Source organism: Pristiophorus japonicus, chromosome 12 (genome assembly GCF_044704955.1).
Source record: "Pristiophorus japonicus isolate sPriJap1 chromosome 12, sPriJap1.hap1, whole genome shotgun sequence".
Taxonomy (NCBI): Eukaryota; Metazoa; Chordata; class Chondrichthyes; family Pristiophoridae; genus Pristiophorus; species Pristiophorus japonicus.
Window position 1 is genome coordinate 156,562,671 of NC_091988.1, and position 17,100 is coordinate 156,579,770.

At 44.2% G+C, this 17,100-nt stretch overlaps 1 protein-coding gene across 5 annotated transcripts in view; it reads left to right on the plus strand.

The window, feature by feature from the left end:
* LOC139277510 (NFX1-type zinc finger-containing protein 1-like) overlaps positions 1–17,100 on the plus strand; it is a 57,229-nt gene that overhangs the window by 13,408 nt on the left and 26,721 nt on the right. For 4 of the 5 annotated variants that reach the window (XM_070896052.1, XM_070896051.1, XM_070896054.1 and 1 more), the window contains 3 exons: positions 6,825–6,963; positions 11,333–13,240; positions 15,717–15,848. In XM_070896052.1, the coding sequence (XP_070752153.1) occupies positions 6,840–6,963; positions 11,333–13,240; positions 15,717–15,848 (2,164 nt within the window). In that variant the 5' untranslated portion in view covers positions 6,825–6,839. Of the gene's footprint in view, positions 1–6,812; positions 6,964–11,332; positions 13,241–15,716; positions 15,849–17,100 lie in introns of those variants that run through there. The other variant, XM_070896050.1, reaches the window with a different exon arrangement.

The window sequence follows — 17,100 nt, forward strand, 5'->3', positions numbered from 1 at the left end:
GCAGGAAGGGGGTACTGAAGTTTCATGTTCAGCCATGAACTCATTGAATGGCGGTGCAGGCTAGAAGGGCTGAATGGCCTGCTCCTGCACCTATTTTCTATGTTTCTATGTTTCTATGTATGTGCGGCCCCGATATAAAAGGCAAGCCATGATGTAATGTAATCACTTTGGGCGCTAACAAAGCAGAGCCGAGATTTGTACCTGTGTTAGTTTACAGTATTCAGTCTATCGAGTTATTACATACATAACATTTGACGACGAGGTAACTTAAGAACCTTCACATGCAAAAAAAAAAATGAGCACAATTGAAATTCTGGAGAGATTCGTAGAGGGAGAGGACTGGGCAGATTTTGTAGCTCGCCTGGACCAGTACTTCGTGGCCAACAAAATTGAGGAACCCACTGAGGCAGTTAGACGCAGGGTGGTCTTCCTCATGCTTTGCGATCCGAAAATCTATGGACTCAAAGAATCTTCTCTCGCCTGCAAGTCTAACGGACAAGGACTATGAGGAATTGTGTGCTCTGGTACGTGACCATCTCAAACCAGAAGAAGTCATCATCATCACACGATATCGATTCTACACGCACGTTCGTTCTGAGGGCCAGGATGTGTTGGAATTCGTTGCCGACCTAAGTCGTCTAGCTGGACAGTGTAGTTCGAAAACTCATTGGGAGACATGCTGCGCGACTTCTTTGTAATCGGCATCAATCATGAGGTGATCTTGCGTAAGCTACTGGCGGCGGAGGCACTGGACTTGAGCAAGGCCATCACGATTGCCCAGGTATGCATGACGATGGACAAAAACTTAAAGCAGATATCATCGAAAACTCGACAAGCACTGTAAACAAGATTGTATCGTCATTTGGCAGAACTGCATTTGGCAGGGCCTACTCTACTGCATATGGGAAACCTGTGGCTGCCCAAAGTCCGCCAATGGGAATGAATCCGATTTTACCGTGTTGGTATTGTGGGGGCAATCATCGGCCTCATCAGTGTCGGTTTAAACTGTACATTTGTAAAGGCTGTTCGAAACTGGGGCATCTCCAGTGCATGTCCGCAACTGAGCAAGTGTGCTGCGACACACCACGTGGCGGATGATGACCAGTATAGCGCGGATCCGGATATGCAATCCGAGATACCAGAGGAGGAAGTGTATGGACTGTATTCGTTCTTAACAAAGAGCCAACCGATAAGTTTAACATTAATCATTAACGGTGTGCCGGTACCGATGCTGGGTGCAAGTCAATCAATAATAAGTCAGAGGACATTCGACAAGCTGTGGGATACTAAGGCTGTGAGGCCTAAGCTGCGTCCAGTCAATGCCAAGTTGCATACGTACACTAAAGAACACATAACGGTGATTGGCAGTGCAGTAGTCAAGGTGTCGTATGATGCGGTTCATGATTTACCATTATGGATTGTTCCAGGCAATGGTCCAACGCTGTTCGGCAGGAATTGGCTAGAAAAAATCAAATGGAATTGGAACGATATCAAAACGTTGTCGTTGGAAGATGATACTCCATGTGCTCAAGTGCTGAGCAAGTTCCCCTCGCTGTTTGAACCGGGCATCGGCAATTTCACGGGAGCCAAGGTGCAGACCCGTCCATTATAAAGCTCAGGCGGTTCCGTACATGATGAGGAAGAAGGTCGAAATTGAACTGGACAGACTCCAGCGTGAAGGGGTCATATCACCGGTCGAATTTAACGAATGGGCCATCCCCATTGTTCCTGTGTTGAAGAGTGATGGCACTGTCAGGATTTGTGGAGACTACAATTTTTTGAGGATGTTTCCAGTAGAGTGGACAAGGGAGAACCAGTTGATGTGGTATATTTGGACTTTCAGAAGGCTTTCGACAAGGTCCCACACAAAAGATTAATGTGCAAAGTTAAAGCACATGGGATTGGGGGTAGTGTGCTGACATGGATTGAGAACTGGTTGTCAGACAGGAAGCAAAGAGTAGGAGTAAATGGGGACTTTTCAGAATGGCAGGCAGTGACTAGTGGGGTACCGCAAGGTTCTGTGCTGGGGCTCCAGCTGTTTACACTGTACATTAATGATTTAGACGAGGGGATTAAATGTAGTATCTCCAAATTTGCGGATGACACTAAGTTGGGTGGCAGTGTGAGCTGCGAGGAGGATGCTATGAGGCTGCAGAGTGACTTGGATCGGTTAGGTGAGTGGGCAAATGCATGGCAGATGAAGTATAACGTGGATAAATGTGAGGTTATCCACTTTGGTGGTAAAAACAGAGAGACAGACTATTATCTGAATGGTGACAGATTAGGAAAAGGGGAGGTGCAACGAGATCTGGGTGTCATGGTACATCAGTCATTGAAGGTTGGCATGCAGGTACAGCAGGCGGTTAAGAAAGCAAATGACATGTTGGCCTTCATAGCGAGGGGATTTGAGTACAGGGGCAGGGAGGTGTTGCTACAGTTGTACAGGGCCTTGGTGAGGCCACACCTGGTGTATTGTGTACAGTTTTGGTCTCCTAACTTGAGGAAGGACATTCTTGCTATTGAGGGAGTGCAGCGAAGGTTCACCAGACTGATTCCCGGGATGGCGGGACTGACCTATCAAGAAAGACTGGATCAACTGGGCTTGTATTCACTGGAGTTCAGAAGAATGAGAGGGGGCCTCATAGAAACGTTTAAAATTCTGATGGGTTCAGACAGGTTAGATGCAGGAAGAATGTTCCCAATGTTGGGGAAGTCCAGAACCAGGGGTCACAGACTAAGGATAAGGGGTAAGCCATTTAGGACCGAGATGAGGAGAAACTTCTTCACCCAGAGCCTGTGGAATTCTCTCCCACAGAAAGTTGTTGAGGCCAATTCACTAAATATATTCAAAAAGGAGTTAAATGAAGTCCTTACTACTAGGGGATCAAGGGGTATGGCGAGAAAGCAGGAATGGGGTACTGAAGTTGCATGTTCAGCCATGAACTCATTGAATGGCGGTGCAGGCTTCTATGTTTCTATGTTTCTACAAGGTTACGATCAACAGAGTTTCGAAACAGGATCAATACTCATTACCGAAGGCTGATGACCTGATTTCAACACTAGCCAGGGGGATGTCGTTCACAAAACTGAATCTGACATCAGCCTACATGACACAGGAGCTGGTCGAGACATCGAAGAAGCTTACGTGCATCAACACTCAAAGGACTGTTTATCTATAACATGTCCTTTCGGAATTCGCTCGGCTGCAGCCATATTTCAGAGGAGCGTGGAGAGTCTACTGAAGTCCATCCCTAGAACCGTCGTGTTCCAAGATGACATCCTGGTCACAGATCATGACACCGCCGAATATTTGAACAACCTGGAAGAGGTTCTACATCGTCTGGAAAAAGTGGGACTCAGACTGAAACATTTGAACTGCGTCTTCATGGCACCGGAAGTCGAATTCCTGGGGAGAAAAATTGCTGCTGACGGCATCAGGCCTACAGACTCGAAAACCAAGACCATCAAAAATGCACCCAAGCCTCAGAATGTGACAGAGCTGCGTTCGTTCCTTGGTCTACTCAACTACTTCGGTGATTTCCAACCTAGATTGAGCACTTCATTAGAGCCACTGCACATGCTGCTAAGAAAAGGCAACAACTGGATTTGGGGTGCGTTTCAAGATAGAGCTTTTGAGAAAGCTACTAATCTGCTTTGCTCTAACAAGCTGCTGGTACATTATGACCCGTCTAAGCGTCTAGTATTGGCCTGTGATGCTTCGTCATATGGAGTTGGTTGCGTGCTCCAACAATCTAATGAGTCGGGTAAACTACAACCTGTTGCTTATGCTTCTAAAAGTTTGTCAAAGGCAGAAAGAGCCTACAGCATGAAAGAAAAAGAAGCATTAGCTGTGTATGGGGTTAAAAAGATGCATCAGTACTTGTTTGGTCTTCGGTTTGAACTGGAAACAGATCACAAGCTACTCATACCTTTTTGTTTTCTGAAAACAATGAAATCAATACCAATGCATCATCCCGCATCCAGAGGTGGGCGCTGACATTATCTGCTTATGATTATGTCATTCGCCATAGACCTGGCACCGATGCACTGAGCCATCTGCTGTTGCCCACACCGGAGGTGGAGACGCCACAACCTGCAGACCTACTGTTGATTACAGATGCTTTTGAAAGTGAAGGAACCCCTGTCACGGCTCAACAAGTTAAGACCTGGACCAGCCAGGACCCGATTATTATTGGTTGTGAAATGTTGTGTCCTTAGTGGTGATTGGTCTGCCATGCCCAAGCTAAGTGATGAGACCAAACCTTACAACCATCGCAAAGACGAACTATTCATTCAGTCAGATTGTTTACTGTGGGGTAATCGTTTGTTATGCCTAAGAAAGGCAGAGAGAAATTTTTACATGATCTACATAACACTCATCCCGGTATGTCATGATGAAAGCCATTGCCAGGTCTCGTGTATGGTGGCCTGGAATTGACTCTGATCTGGAATCGTGTGTGCATCAGTGCAAAACTTGCCGCTGAGTCTGTGGTCGTGGCCATCTGAACCATGGCCCAGGATCCACATCGACTTTGCAGGTCCCTTCCTGGGAAAGATGTTTTTAGTTGTGGTGGATGCATATTCCAAGTGGATAGAGTGTATAATCATGTCATCCAGTACATTCATAGCTATCATGTTTGCCGCTCATGGTCTGCTCGACATCATTGTAAGCAACAACGGATCTTGCTTCACTAATCTGGAGTTTCAAGAGTTCATGAAACTCAATGGTATTAAACTTGTGAGGTCAGCACCATTCAAATCCACATCTAATGATCGAACAGAGCATGCTGTCCGAACGATCAAGCAGAGTATGAAATGTGTAACTCAAGGTTCACTGCAGACTCGCTTGTCATGCATTAGTTACAGGACAAGACCCCACATGCTTATTGGGGTCCCCCGCTGAACTATTGATAAGAGACGTCTCAAGACCAAGCTATCTCTTGTTCACCCTGACTAGAACGATCATGTTGACTACAGACGTCAAAGTCAGCAGTGTTATCATGATCGCGCTGCTGTGTCACTCGACATTTCTGTTAATGATCCTGTGTATGTACTAAATTATGGTCAAGGTCCCAAGTGGATTGCCGGTACTGTTACGACCAAGGAGGGTAACAGAATGTTTATTGTCATGCTCAAGAATGGGCAAACATGCAGGAAACTTGTTGATCAGACAAAGCTGCGGTACACGGATGAACTGGAACAGTCTGAGGAAGACACAATCAATGACCAACCAATCTACCCTCAGTCATCAGAGGACTCCGCTGTCATCAGTGAATCTGGACTTTCAATCCCTGACATGGTCATTGCCACTCCCATCAGATTGTCTACCCAGCCCCTAGTCATAACAGACTCAGAACGCGCACCCAAGGTTGGAGTTGAACTGAGATGATCAACTCTGGAGCGGAAAGCCCCGGACCGTCTCAATTTGTAAAAAAACTGTTACTAATATCTAAAAGGGGGATATTGTCATGTATGTATGCTTGGGGTTACTAGCCACCAGGTGGTGCCACTGTCGGAGATCATTGGGCTGTACGCGGCCCAGGTAAATTTGCGGATGACAAGTTGAGTGGCAGTGTGAGCTGCAAGGAGGATTCTATGAGGCTGCAGAGCGACTTGGATAGGTTAGGTGAGTGGGCAAATGCATGGCAGATGAAGTATAATGTGGATAAATGTGAGGTTATCCACTTTGGTGGTAAAAACAGAGAGACAGACTATTATCTGAATGGTGACAGATTAGGAAAAGGGGAGGTGCAAAAAGACCTGGGTGTCATGGTACATCAGTCATTGAAGGTTGACATGCAGGTACAGCAGGCGGTTAAGAAAGCAAATGGCATGTTGGCCTTCATAGCGAGGTGATTTGAGTACAAGGGCAGGGAGGTGTTGCTACAATTGTACAGGGCCTTGGTGAGGCCACACCTGGAGTATTGTGTACAGTTTTGGTCTCCTAACCTGAGGAAGGACATTCTTGCTATTGAGGGAGTGCAGCGAAGGTTCACCAGACTGATTCTCGGGATGGCGGGACTGACCTATCAAGAAAGACTGGATCAACTGGGCTTGTATTCACTGGAGTTCAGAAGAATGAGAGGGGACCTCATAGAAACGTTTAAAATTCTGACGGCGTTAGACAGGTTAGATGCAGGAAGAATGTTCCCAATGTTGGGGAAGTCCAGAACCAGGGGACACAGTCTAAGGATAAGGGGGAAGCCATTTAGGACCGAGATGAGGAGGAATTTCTTCACCCAGAGAGTGGTGAACCTGTGGAATTCTCTACCACAGAAAGTTGTTGAGGCCAATTCACTAAATATATTCAAAAAGGAGTTAGATGAAGTCCTTACTACTAGGGGAATCAAGGGGTATGGTGAGAAAGCAGGAATGGGGTACTGAAGTTGCATGTTCAGCCATGAACTCGTTGAATGGCGGTGCAGGCTAGAAGGGCCGAATGGCCTACTCCTGCACCTATTTTCTATATTTCTATGTTTCTAGGTATAAAAGGCAAGCCATCATGTAATGTTATCACTTTGGGCCCGAATAAAGCAGAGCCAGGTTTGTACCTGTGTTAGTTTACAGTATTCAGTCTATCGAGTTATTACATAACAGTTATCACTCGTAGTCTAGTTTCACAAATAATAATTGCCACTTGATCAAGGTACCTCAGCGTGAGGATAGCCTTCAGGACAGGGGAAAAGAGAACAATTATTTTGGAGGACTGAATTATCCTACCTCACTGTCTTTCTGAAACCATGCCCTTACATCTGGTCTTGGTGGAAGACACCACCTTTTGTTGCAGCAGTAATGTGAAATGTAATAACTTGATGTCTTCACAGAGCAAGTTGTTTCAAATGGATCCAGACCACTGGCAGAGGGATGACCACAGGTGGAGGGGCCGGGAAACTGAGATGGACAACCCAAACAGGAGAGCAGCTACAGAAGAACGATCAAGACGTAACCCTAGAAGAGGAGATGGTGAGAGAGGTTATTAATGGTTGCAGACCTTTCTTGCAGTTTATGAAGGATGTATTTTTCTCCTCTTTGTATTTTCCAGTATTATTTTCTTCCCCTCTCTATGTTTTGCTGACCGATTCACGAGGTAATTGGCCTGCTTCCAGGCTCTGGCTAGGGTGATTTTCACTTGGCTGCTTGTGAATGGCATGCAGTAATTCGCCCTCTGATTCCTCCATCTCTGTGGCGAAGCAGAAGATCTCATCCCTACACCTCACCTCACTCAACTGAGATTGGGAACTCGCTGGGGGGGTGAGGGGTGGGGGGGTATTTTAACCTTAAAAAAACAAACAAAAAAAAAAACAGGTAAGTTAGGAGCAGGGGGATGGTTAAAGTGTTAACAATCGGAATCCTGACCTGAACCCACCTCCAACCTACCCACTTCCGGTTTTAACGGAGGCGGGCAGCTAACCCGCTGCCAGGAGATGGGACGTTTAAATATTACAATGAGGCTGGAAGCCTCCTCTTTAGCCTCCATTTGTGTTTAACTGTAGCTGGTTGGGTTTTATACACCTTGTAGAACCTTTATACCTACGTCCTGGATTCAGGGACCCTGATTAACTCATGCCCCACAATCAGAGACACCCCCAGGCCTCCGATCACTCCCGGCCCGACTTCCTGGCCTGGCCTCCGATCTTCTGCCTGGCCCCTCCTGATCCTCTTCCGGCCCAGCCCCCATGCAAACTCTCCCTCCCGTCTCTCTGCCCACAGCTGGCTAGCCTCTCCTGGCTGTGGGTGGGAAACCGAGGCTTCGCATGAAAATCAGGTCCTGCCGTTTAAAGTCATTCTCCCGAGTTTTCCGATCGCCTCAGAGTCACCCTTCCTGCCCTGAACCCGCCCTCCCCATTCCAGTCCAGCCCGATGTGTCTGAAGTTGTGCATTTAAACTTCGAGCCAGCTGTCCCAAGGCACAGCACAATGTTAAAGTGCTCACTCAGTGGCTCAAAGGCATGAGTCTTTGATAAATGTTGTGCAATTTCCTTGAGTTGGGGCAGAAATTTATTTTCAGTAAATCGAGAGTCAAGCATTAAATCTTTGAATTCCAGAAGTGAGTAAGAATGGTGAGTCAGTTGTTGATTGTTCTCTCCCTTCCTGTGAGGAAGCATTTCTATTTATTCCCCTGACAGGGTCCACCATGGCAGTTTGAATCCATTTCCTTGCCGTGCACCATTTGCTTCTTTCTCTTTCTTTACGTTCTTGTCTCATGTGTGTCTTTCATTTTCTATTCTTTCACTGATGCCTTTCTTTTTCTTCTTTCCCTGAATTGTAAATAAGACTTTATTGCAACAATCTTCGGATTGATGGACCTGTTTCAGAATAACCCACTGCAGTACATGGTCAGAGTTTGAGCTTAAATTTGTGAGATGAACCATTAACATGTCATACTTGAATGTGGATATTATCACAATATGCTTTACTGCTAATAGCTAATCCAGTGTAAGGAAAAGACGGGCTACATAAAACATGCATTAGTTAGGGAGTCCCAGAAGGCTTAGGAATGCAGTGGTTGGTAATGTAAAGGATTTACTAAGAGTTAAGAGGCTGCAATTGGTTGATATAACTACATCATTTTGTGAACTTTGACATCTTGGTTGATCTGAACCTATAATTTCTGATATCCATACTGAAATTCTGTTTCACATTTGGCTTGACTCTTTTTCCAACTTTCCCTCCTTCTGATGTCCTCAGTGGTAGCACTCTCACCTCTCAGCCAGAAGGTTATGGGTTCAAGTTCCACTCCAGGACTTGGGCACATAATCTACACTGACACTTCAGCCCAGTAATGAGAGAGTGATGTTTTATCAGGGGTTCTGTCCTTTGGATGAGATGTTTAACAGATGCCCTGTCCATCTGCTCAGGTGACTGTTTAATATCCCATAGCACTAAAAGCAGAGGAGTCCTCCCAGTGACCTGGCCAACAGCTGCTCCTCAAATAACACCACCAAAACGGATTCACTGGTCATTTCCACCATTGTTCTTTGCGGGTCCATACTGTGCACCGATTGGCTGCTGTGTTTGCCTACAAAACAACAATGAGTACACTTCCAAAGTAGTTCATTGGCTGTGAAGCACTTTTAGATGCCCTGAGGATGTGAAAGATGCTGGGTGGGAAATTTTGGTTGGAGGCTTCCTTTGGACGAATGCCTCCGACCCGAGAATATTTTGCGAAAATACCTGGTGGTCCCGGAGGCACCTTTGATTCCAGTTGGAGGCCTTCAATCGATGCACAGCATACAGGGAGATGATTTCCCTGTACGTACGGAAATGCTGGAGTCACGAGGGCTTGGACCACCAATCACTGTCTCGTATGCTCATTGATAATGGGAACTCCGTTTTTACGAGTTCCCATTACTATCAATGAGACAACCCTCCTAAAATAAGAAACACAACATAATAAATTTTTTTAAAAACTCACATATTTAAAAATAATTGAAATTAAAGTTAAATGTAATATCTCCAAGTTTGCTGATGGCACTAAGCTGGGTGGCAGTGTGAGCTGTGAGGAGGATGCTGAGAGGCTGTAGGATGACTTGGACAGGTTAGGTGAGTGGGCAAATGCATGGCAGATGCAGTATAATGTGGATAAATGTGAGGTTATCCACTTTGGTGGCAAAAACAGAGGCAGAATATTACCTGAATGGTGACAGATTAGTAAAAGGGTCAGTGCAACAAGACCTGGATGACATGGTACATCAGTCATTGAAAGTTGGCATACAGGTTCAGCAGGCAGTTAAGAAAGCAAATGGCATGTTGGCCTTCATAGCAAGAGGATTTGATTATAGGAGCAGGGAGGTCTTGCTGCAATTGTACAGGGCCTTGGTGAGACCACACCTTGAGTATTGTGCAGTTTGGTCTCCTAATCTGAGGAAGGACATTCTTGCTATTGAGGGATTGCAGCGAGGGTTCACCAGACTGATTCCCAGGATGGCAGGACTGACATTTGAAGAAAGATTGGATCAACTAGGCTTATATTTACTGGAATTTAGAAGAATGTGAGGGGATCTCAGAAGCATATAAAATTCTGATGGAATTGGACAGGTTAGATGCAGGAAGAATGCTCCCGATGTTGGGGAAGTCCAGAACCAAGGGTCACAATCTAAGGATAAGGGGTAAGCCATATAGGAGCGAGATGAGGAGAAACTTTTTCACCCAGAGAATTGTGAACCTATGGAATTCTCTACCACAGAAAGTTGTTGAGTCCAGTCATTCGATATATTCAAAAGGGAGTTAGATGTGGCCCTTATGGCTAAAGGGATCAGGGGGTATGGAGAGAAGGCAGTAGTGGGGTACTGAAGTTGCATGATCAGCCATGATCATGTTGAATGATGGTGCAAGCTTGAAGGGCCGAATGGCCTACTCCTGCACCTATTTTATATGTTTTAGGAAAAAATTATATATTTTGAGAATTTTTTTTTGTGTTTTAATAGGGTTTAGAATAAACTTACTTTAATGGGCAGGGTTTTAAATGTAAACATGTATGATTAAATTTAATTTTCTATGTTTTAAAACTCTTACATTGGTAAAAGTAAGCTATATGCCTGCTTTTACCAGGCATAAAAATTTGAAGGACATTCGCTGGGCAAGAGTTGGGCAAATAGCCGAATCCCTCCCACACAAATGTCCTTCTCCCAGGGATGTGGAGGATCTGTACGGAGAAATCTTGACAGATCGGAAAAGCCGGTTTTTGGCGCAAGCGACACCGTAATTTTCGGCACAGCTATATAAATACAAGTTCTTTCTTATTCTTTCTCCATCATTTCTTTTTACTTTCTTTCTCTGATGCATGATGCAGGGGCCTATTAAAACACCTTCATTTCAGAATTGACATGTAGCTGTTAGACGTACAGCTTAGTAAATATAAAAGAAAAACTCTGAACAAATTTTAACCTATGGGACATATGTTGGGTATTTCTGTATTACAATCATTGTGAATTTAAATTGTTTAAAGAGATTACTGGTTTTGTCCACTTACCCAGACTGCAATTCAAATCTGAAAAAGATAACAGTTCAAAACAGTACTTTGATAGTAAAACCACAATTAGCTGGATGACTACTGACTAATGGACAGTACTGCTTAAGTATTATATTCCACACTAGAAACATTATTCAAAAAGGGTATATTACGTAGTGTATCTCTTAAACTTAACAGCTCCTATAGATTCTGTGAAACAAGCAATTGCACAGGGAGTCTGGGGAGAAGCTCTTTAATGTTGTTCATTTTACAATGAAAACAAGGGGGTAAGAGCTTCTAAGAAAACTGATGTTAACACACCTGGCCTGAAGAATTCCACCGTAAAATGTATAATTTGTCTTTCCCTTTTCCATATCTTTAGCATCTCTGGAACGTCCTGAACCACACGGACGGCGATATAGTGGAAACCAGAGAAATGCCACAGCACCGGCAGACCAGAGATGTGCACCACACCCCAGACGAGCACTTTCGACACCCAGGCAAGGGGAACTGTTAGCAGCTAGAGAGATCGGAGAAAGGAGCCAAGAGTGGAACTTTAATCCCAATCCCAGGCATCTGGATGAGAGGCAGAATGCAGCAAGAGGTAATCGCAATCCAGCCGGCAGAGTTCCTGGTGTTCAGGGCAATCGCCAAGGAGTCCAGCAGGGCAGAAGGGATCAGCACAATGAACATAGGAATGAACCGTGGCGAAGGAATGACCTTCGTGAGGGTGGCAGAGGCAGGCAGGCTGAAATGCAAGGAAATCCTCACTTTCAGAGGAGGAGACCTCAAGAAGTAACTAAAGAGGGATATACAAAGGACAAAGAACAGTATGTGAGAAAGTTAGGCTACAAAACAATGGAAGGCCTTTTGGACAAAGAGCCATCTGAAATTGTTATAACTTTAGCCTGCAGCTCTGGCCTAAAGGACTTGTTAAACCAACAACTAAACTCCACTTTTATCCAACTCATTTGTAAAGTCTTATGCAAAGCCTGTAGGTCCAAGACTGACCGTCAGAGCATTCAACACCTCCTGGGCATTGTAAAGGACTCTCTCTTTCTGAAGGTTCAATTGCCTCGATATGTGGTTCAGATGAGTACAGATCCAGTGCCTTTGCGAAGGCAGCAGTACCCTGATTATATTGAAAGTATTCTATTCTTGCTTCAGGAGTTGGTAAGCATTTTTCCAGCCAGTTCAGTCCAGGAGATGTCCATGATGATTTTGGTATTGGATCCTACGGTGAATACTCTACGAGCTGCTGGGGTTTCAATTGGTGACCAGATTGAAAAAAGCATGGAAAAAGTCAAAAATATAATTCACCACCTACAAGAGAGAAAACGGGATGGAACGCTCAGGACAGATACCCATATGTTGATAGACAATCAAGAAACTGGTCCGGAGGACAACTACAGAACAATGACCATATATCCTACGTACAATGAGGTTCATTTGGAAGAAAAGCCATTTCTGCGACCAAACCTCATTACTGAAAAGTATGCAAATACTGAAGTGTACCTTGATACCCATTTCCGTCTTCTGCGAGAAGACTTTGTAAGACCTTTGAGAGACGGAATCTTAGACTTGCTTCAGAATTATGATGAAAAGGGCCTGAGGAGGAGAAAATTCGATGACATCCGAGTATATTTCAACACGCGCATTATCGTTCCACTCTGCACTTCCACTGGTGTCGGCTATAAAGTCCAGTTTGACACGAGGCCACTGAAGTTTATCCGGTGGCAAAATTCAAAGCGTCTGCTGTATGGTTCTCTTGTGTGTTTGTCAAAAGATAACTTTGAAACCTTACTGTTTGCAACTGTGTCCGATCGGGATCCTGAAAAGCTCAAAGAGGGCATTGTCAACCTGTCTTTCAATGTGCGTAGCCGTCCCCTGCTGGCTGAGGTGGAACCTTCTGATTGTTTCCTGATGGTAGAAACAACAGCATATTTTGAAGCCTACCGTCATGTTTTAGAAGGCCTACAGGAGATCCAAGGAGAAGATGTTCCCTTTCAAAAGTACATTGTAGAATGTGACACAGAAATCCAGGTTCCAAGGTACTTGAATTTCAATGACAGCTATAATCTTGAAGCTCTAATGAAAGAAAAATCTCAGGGCCCTGAGGAAGATACTGACCGAATCTTTGACTATTTGCAAAGGAAAACCAAAATCAATGTCCTTAATCCTGCATCATGGCCTTCAAAGGAAGAGCTGAACCTGGATGAGTCACAGATGAAAGCTCTGCAGATGTCATTGACTAAGGAATTGGCCATCATACAAGGACCTCCTGGGACAGGTACACCCAAAGAACCGCACTTATATTAGTTTAGTCTAATTTGCCTACTATGCTCAGTGGCATAAAAAATGAAAACAATTTTTGCAAATTATTTTTTCCCCCTCCAATTTTCTCCTTCCGACTCTAAAGATACTGAATTCACACTGGAATATGGGTTCATGGGAATTAATCAGCTTCTTGCACCTCATCTAAGTGAGTGTCATTGGGCTGCTCAACATGGTGGGGGCATCAGAGCTGAGTGTGGATCCTTTCCCTGCCCAGTACCCACACGCAACTCCCCTGCCCAGTACCCACACGCAACTCCCCTGCCCAGTACCCACACGCAACTCCCCTGCCCAGTACCCACACGCAACGCCCCTGTCCAGTACCCACACGCAACGCCCCTGTCCAGTACCCACACGCAATTCCCCTGTCCAGTACCCACACGCAACTCCCCTGTCCAGTACCCACACGTAACGCCCCTGCCCAGTACCCACAAGCAACTGTTTCTGCAATGGCCACTGGATAATGACTGGAAGTGGAAACATTGGCAAATTTCCCCCCCCCCGCCCTAGCCAATTAAAGCCAATTTTACCACCTTTGGCTGAGATTCGTGTATACTAGGGATCAAACCTGGGATGTTCCTGGTCTGTATAACTCAGTTCTACTTTAAATGGTGCACTTGCCAACCAAGCCGTTGAAAAACCTTAATATCTCACATTTGTATAAGGAATAAATACAGTAATGGTCTGAAAAATGTTGTCGGAGCAGTTTCCTTTCCTCTTCAAAAATTAATTGGAAAATTTATAATTAGTCAGAAATCTAATCCAAGAATAAAACCTCCAATCAGACTGCGATATAACACAAAGACTGAACAGACTAGGGTTCTTTTCTCTAGAAAAGAGAAGTCTGAGAAGTGACCTGATCGAGGTCTTTAAAATGATGAAGAGGTTTGATAGGGTGAAAGTAGAGAAGATATTTCCACTTGTGGGTGAGTCCAAAACTAGGGGCCATAAATATATGATGATCACTAATAAATTCAATAAAGAATTCAGGATAAACTTTTTTACACAGAGAGCGGTGAAAATATGGAACTTGCTACCACGTGGAGTGGTTGAGGTGAATAACATAGATGCATTTAAGGGAAAGCTGGATAAGTACATGAGGGAGAAAGGAATAGAAGAATATGTTGATAGGATGAGAGTGCTTGTCCCATACGCACAAGCCTCTCCTATTCCGGGCTCCCCACTCACACCTTCCCAACGCTGAGATTCTGCTGGAACCCTCTTTTAGCTGCTGGCGGCCTCAGACCACATAATGTTAACCATCCAACCACTGACCAGCTACCTCGTTCTACTTGTTTCGGATAGGAAGGTGGCCGGCTAGATGAAAATGAGGCCTGGGAGTTAACTGACAGCATCAGGTGGAGTTGACGCTCACTCTGCCCAGCCAAAAAACACCCCCAGTTAAAATACTCCTCCCTTTAGTTTAGTTGCAAAACCTTAGTTGATTAGTTGGGTGGAAACAGATCTACATTGATATACGATATGAAAATAATTCACAGCACCTCATTTATTTTGAATGGTGTGGCGCCTCAGGATACATCGATCAGAGCACTGAGCTTCCTGAGAGCGCTGTGTCAGGATCTTCAGATGGAAGGTAGTGCCTTGTGTTAATGTGATTAATTTTGCATTACACATGTCAGCAAACTTATGCTGTGCTCAATTGCCCCAAATTCTCTGGCTGACTGTTGATTAAAACAATCCAAATACACCACAGTTACAGCAGAATAAAACACAAGAATTATTGTTCCAGTCTTTTGTAACTAAATGAAAAGTGAGTGAAAGAATCTGGTATCCCAGGCAATCAAGGGTTTCTTTACTGGTGTCAGTGGGTAGCACACTCGCCTCTGAGTCAGAAGGTTGTGGGTTTAAATCCCACTCCGGGGACTTGAGCACATAAAACTAGGCTGACACTCCAGTGCAGTGCTGAGGGAACGCCGCACTGTAGGAGTTGTGGTCTTTTGGATGAGACATTAAACCGAAGCCCCTTCTGCTCTCTCAGGTGGACATAATAGATCCCAGGGCACTATTTCAAAGAAGAGCAGTGGAGTTATCCCTCAACACAACAAAAACAGATTACCTGGTCATTATCACATTGCTATTTGTGGGAGTTTGCTGTGTGCAGATTGGCTGCCGTTTCCCACATTACAACAGTGACTACACTACAAAAGTACTTCATTGGCTGTAAAGTGCTTTAAGATGTACAGTGGCCGTGAAGGGCTCTATAGAAATGCAAGTCTTTTTTCTTTTACAAAAGATGTCTAAACTTGGGTTAAGGTTTCTGATGAATGCTTTTGGATCGTTTTAAAAAATGTATATATTGCTTCTGAAAAAAAGTTCCAGTAAGTAAATGTTAGACCAATGATGCAGTATGTAATAATTTTTTTAAGGTTTTCTTCAAACTCAGCTGAGTGATACCAATTTATCATTTACAGGAAAAACCTATGTAGGGTTAAAAATTGTGCAAGCTCTCTTAAATAATGAGGCAGTTTGGCAACTGGGTTTAAGAAAGTCTCCGATTCTGGTGGTGTGCTACACAAACCACGCACTGGACCAATTTCTTGAAGGTAAGGTTCTGCTCTCTGACTGCTTGAATTTTTTTTAATATTAATTGTCAAGCACCCGAGTGTTTTATTAAATTGACTTTGCAATTTGCTGACTAGAGACCTGTTTTTCATCTTGCGTATGTTTATGTAAATTAGCTTGGATGTTTAATCAAAATGTTATCAATGCTCCTTAGTTTTGTCCATTATTGTACTATCGAGCTCCCCCTAGTGGACTACTGCTCCACCTAGTGGACTACTGTGGCACTGCAACAGCTATCTTGCATGTAGTGTGTGTTAGTGATGTGGTAAAGAATATATCACAATTACATTAAATGTTAGTGATTGTGCTGTAGGTAGAATGTGCTAATGCTGTCCTTGTAGCTGGTTTTGTTTTTTGGCACAAATCTATTTAATACACTTTCGATCGTAAAAATATTAATGGGCAGTGTGCCACAATAATCTTCCACTTACATCTGGATCATATGCGAGATGTGCTTCATTTATCACTTCTCACTACATCTGGATCATATACAAGTTGTGCTTCATTCATCATTTATCAGTTGATAAGTGCTGAACCTGCCACATATTGCAATCTGCCTGGTATCAATTACACACTTGAGACAGAGGGCTGAAATTTTGCAATGCAAGTGGTGAGTGTGGGTTGGAGAGTCGGTTGGTTATATTCTAGCCCTGTCTTCAAATCGCATCTTGCAAGACTCTGCACTTGGAGCAGCACCTCGCAATTTCAGCCCCATTGCTCATGTCATACTACTTCAGTTAATGACATGCTACTGATTAAATTAACCATTTGCACAACAGTTTTGTGAGTGTACTCCACAAAACAACAGTGCCTACACTTCAAAAATAATTCATTGAGTAGATTGGGCCTATACTCTCTGGAGTTTAGAAGAATGAAAGGTGATCTCATTGAAACATAAGATTTTGAGGAGGATTGACAGGGTAGATGCTGAGGTTGTTTACCCTGGCTGGAGAATCTAGAACTAGGAGTCACAATCTCAGGATGAGGGGTCAGCCATTTAAGACTGAGATGAGGAGGAATTTCTTCACTCGGAGGGTTGTGAATCCTGACAATTCTCTACCCCAAAGGGGTGTGGATGCTGAATCATTGAGTATATTCAAGACTGAGACAGATAGATTTTAAGACTTTGGGGGAAATCAAGGGATATGGAGGTCAAGCGGGAAAGTGGAGTTGAGGGCAAAGGTCAGCCATCATCTTATTGAATGGCGGAACAGGCTTGAAGGACTGTATGGC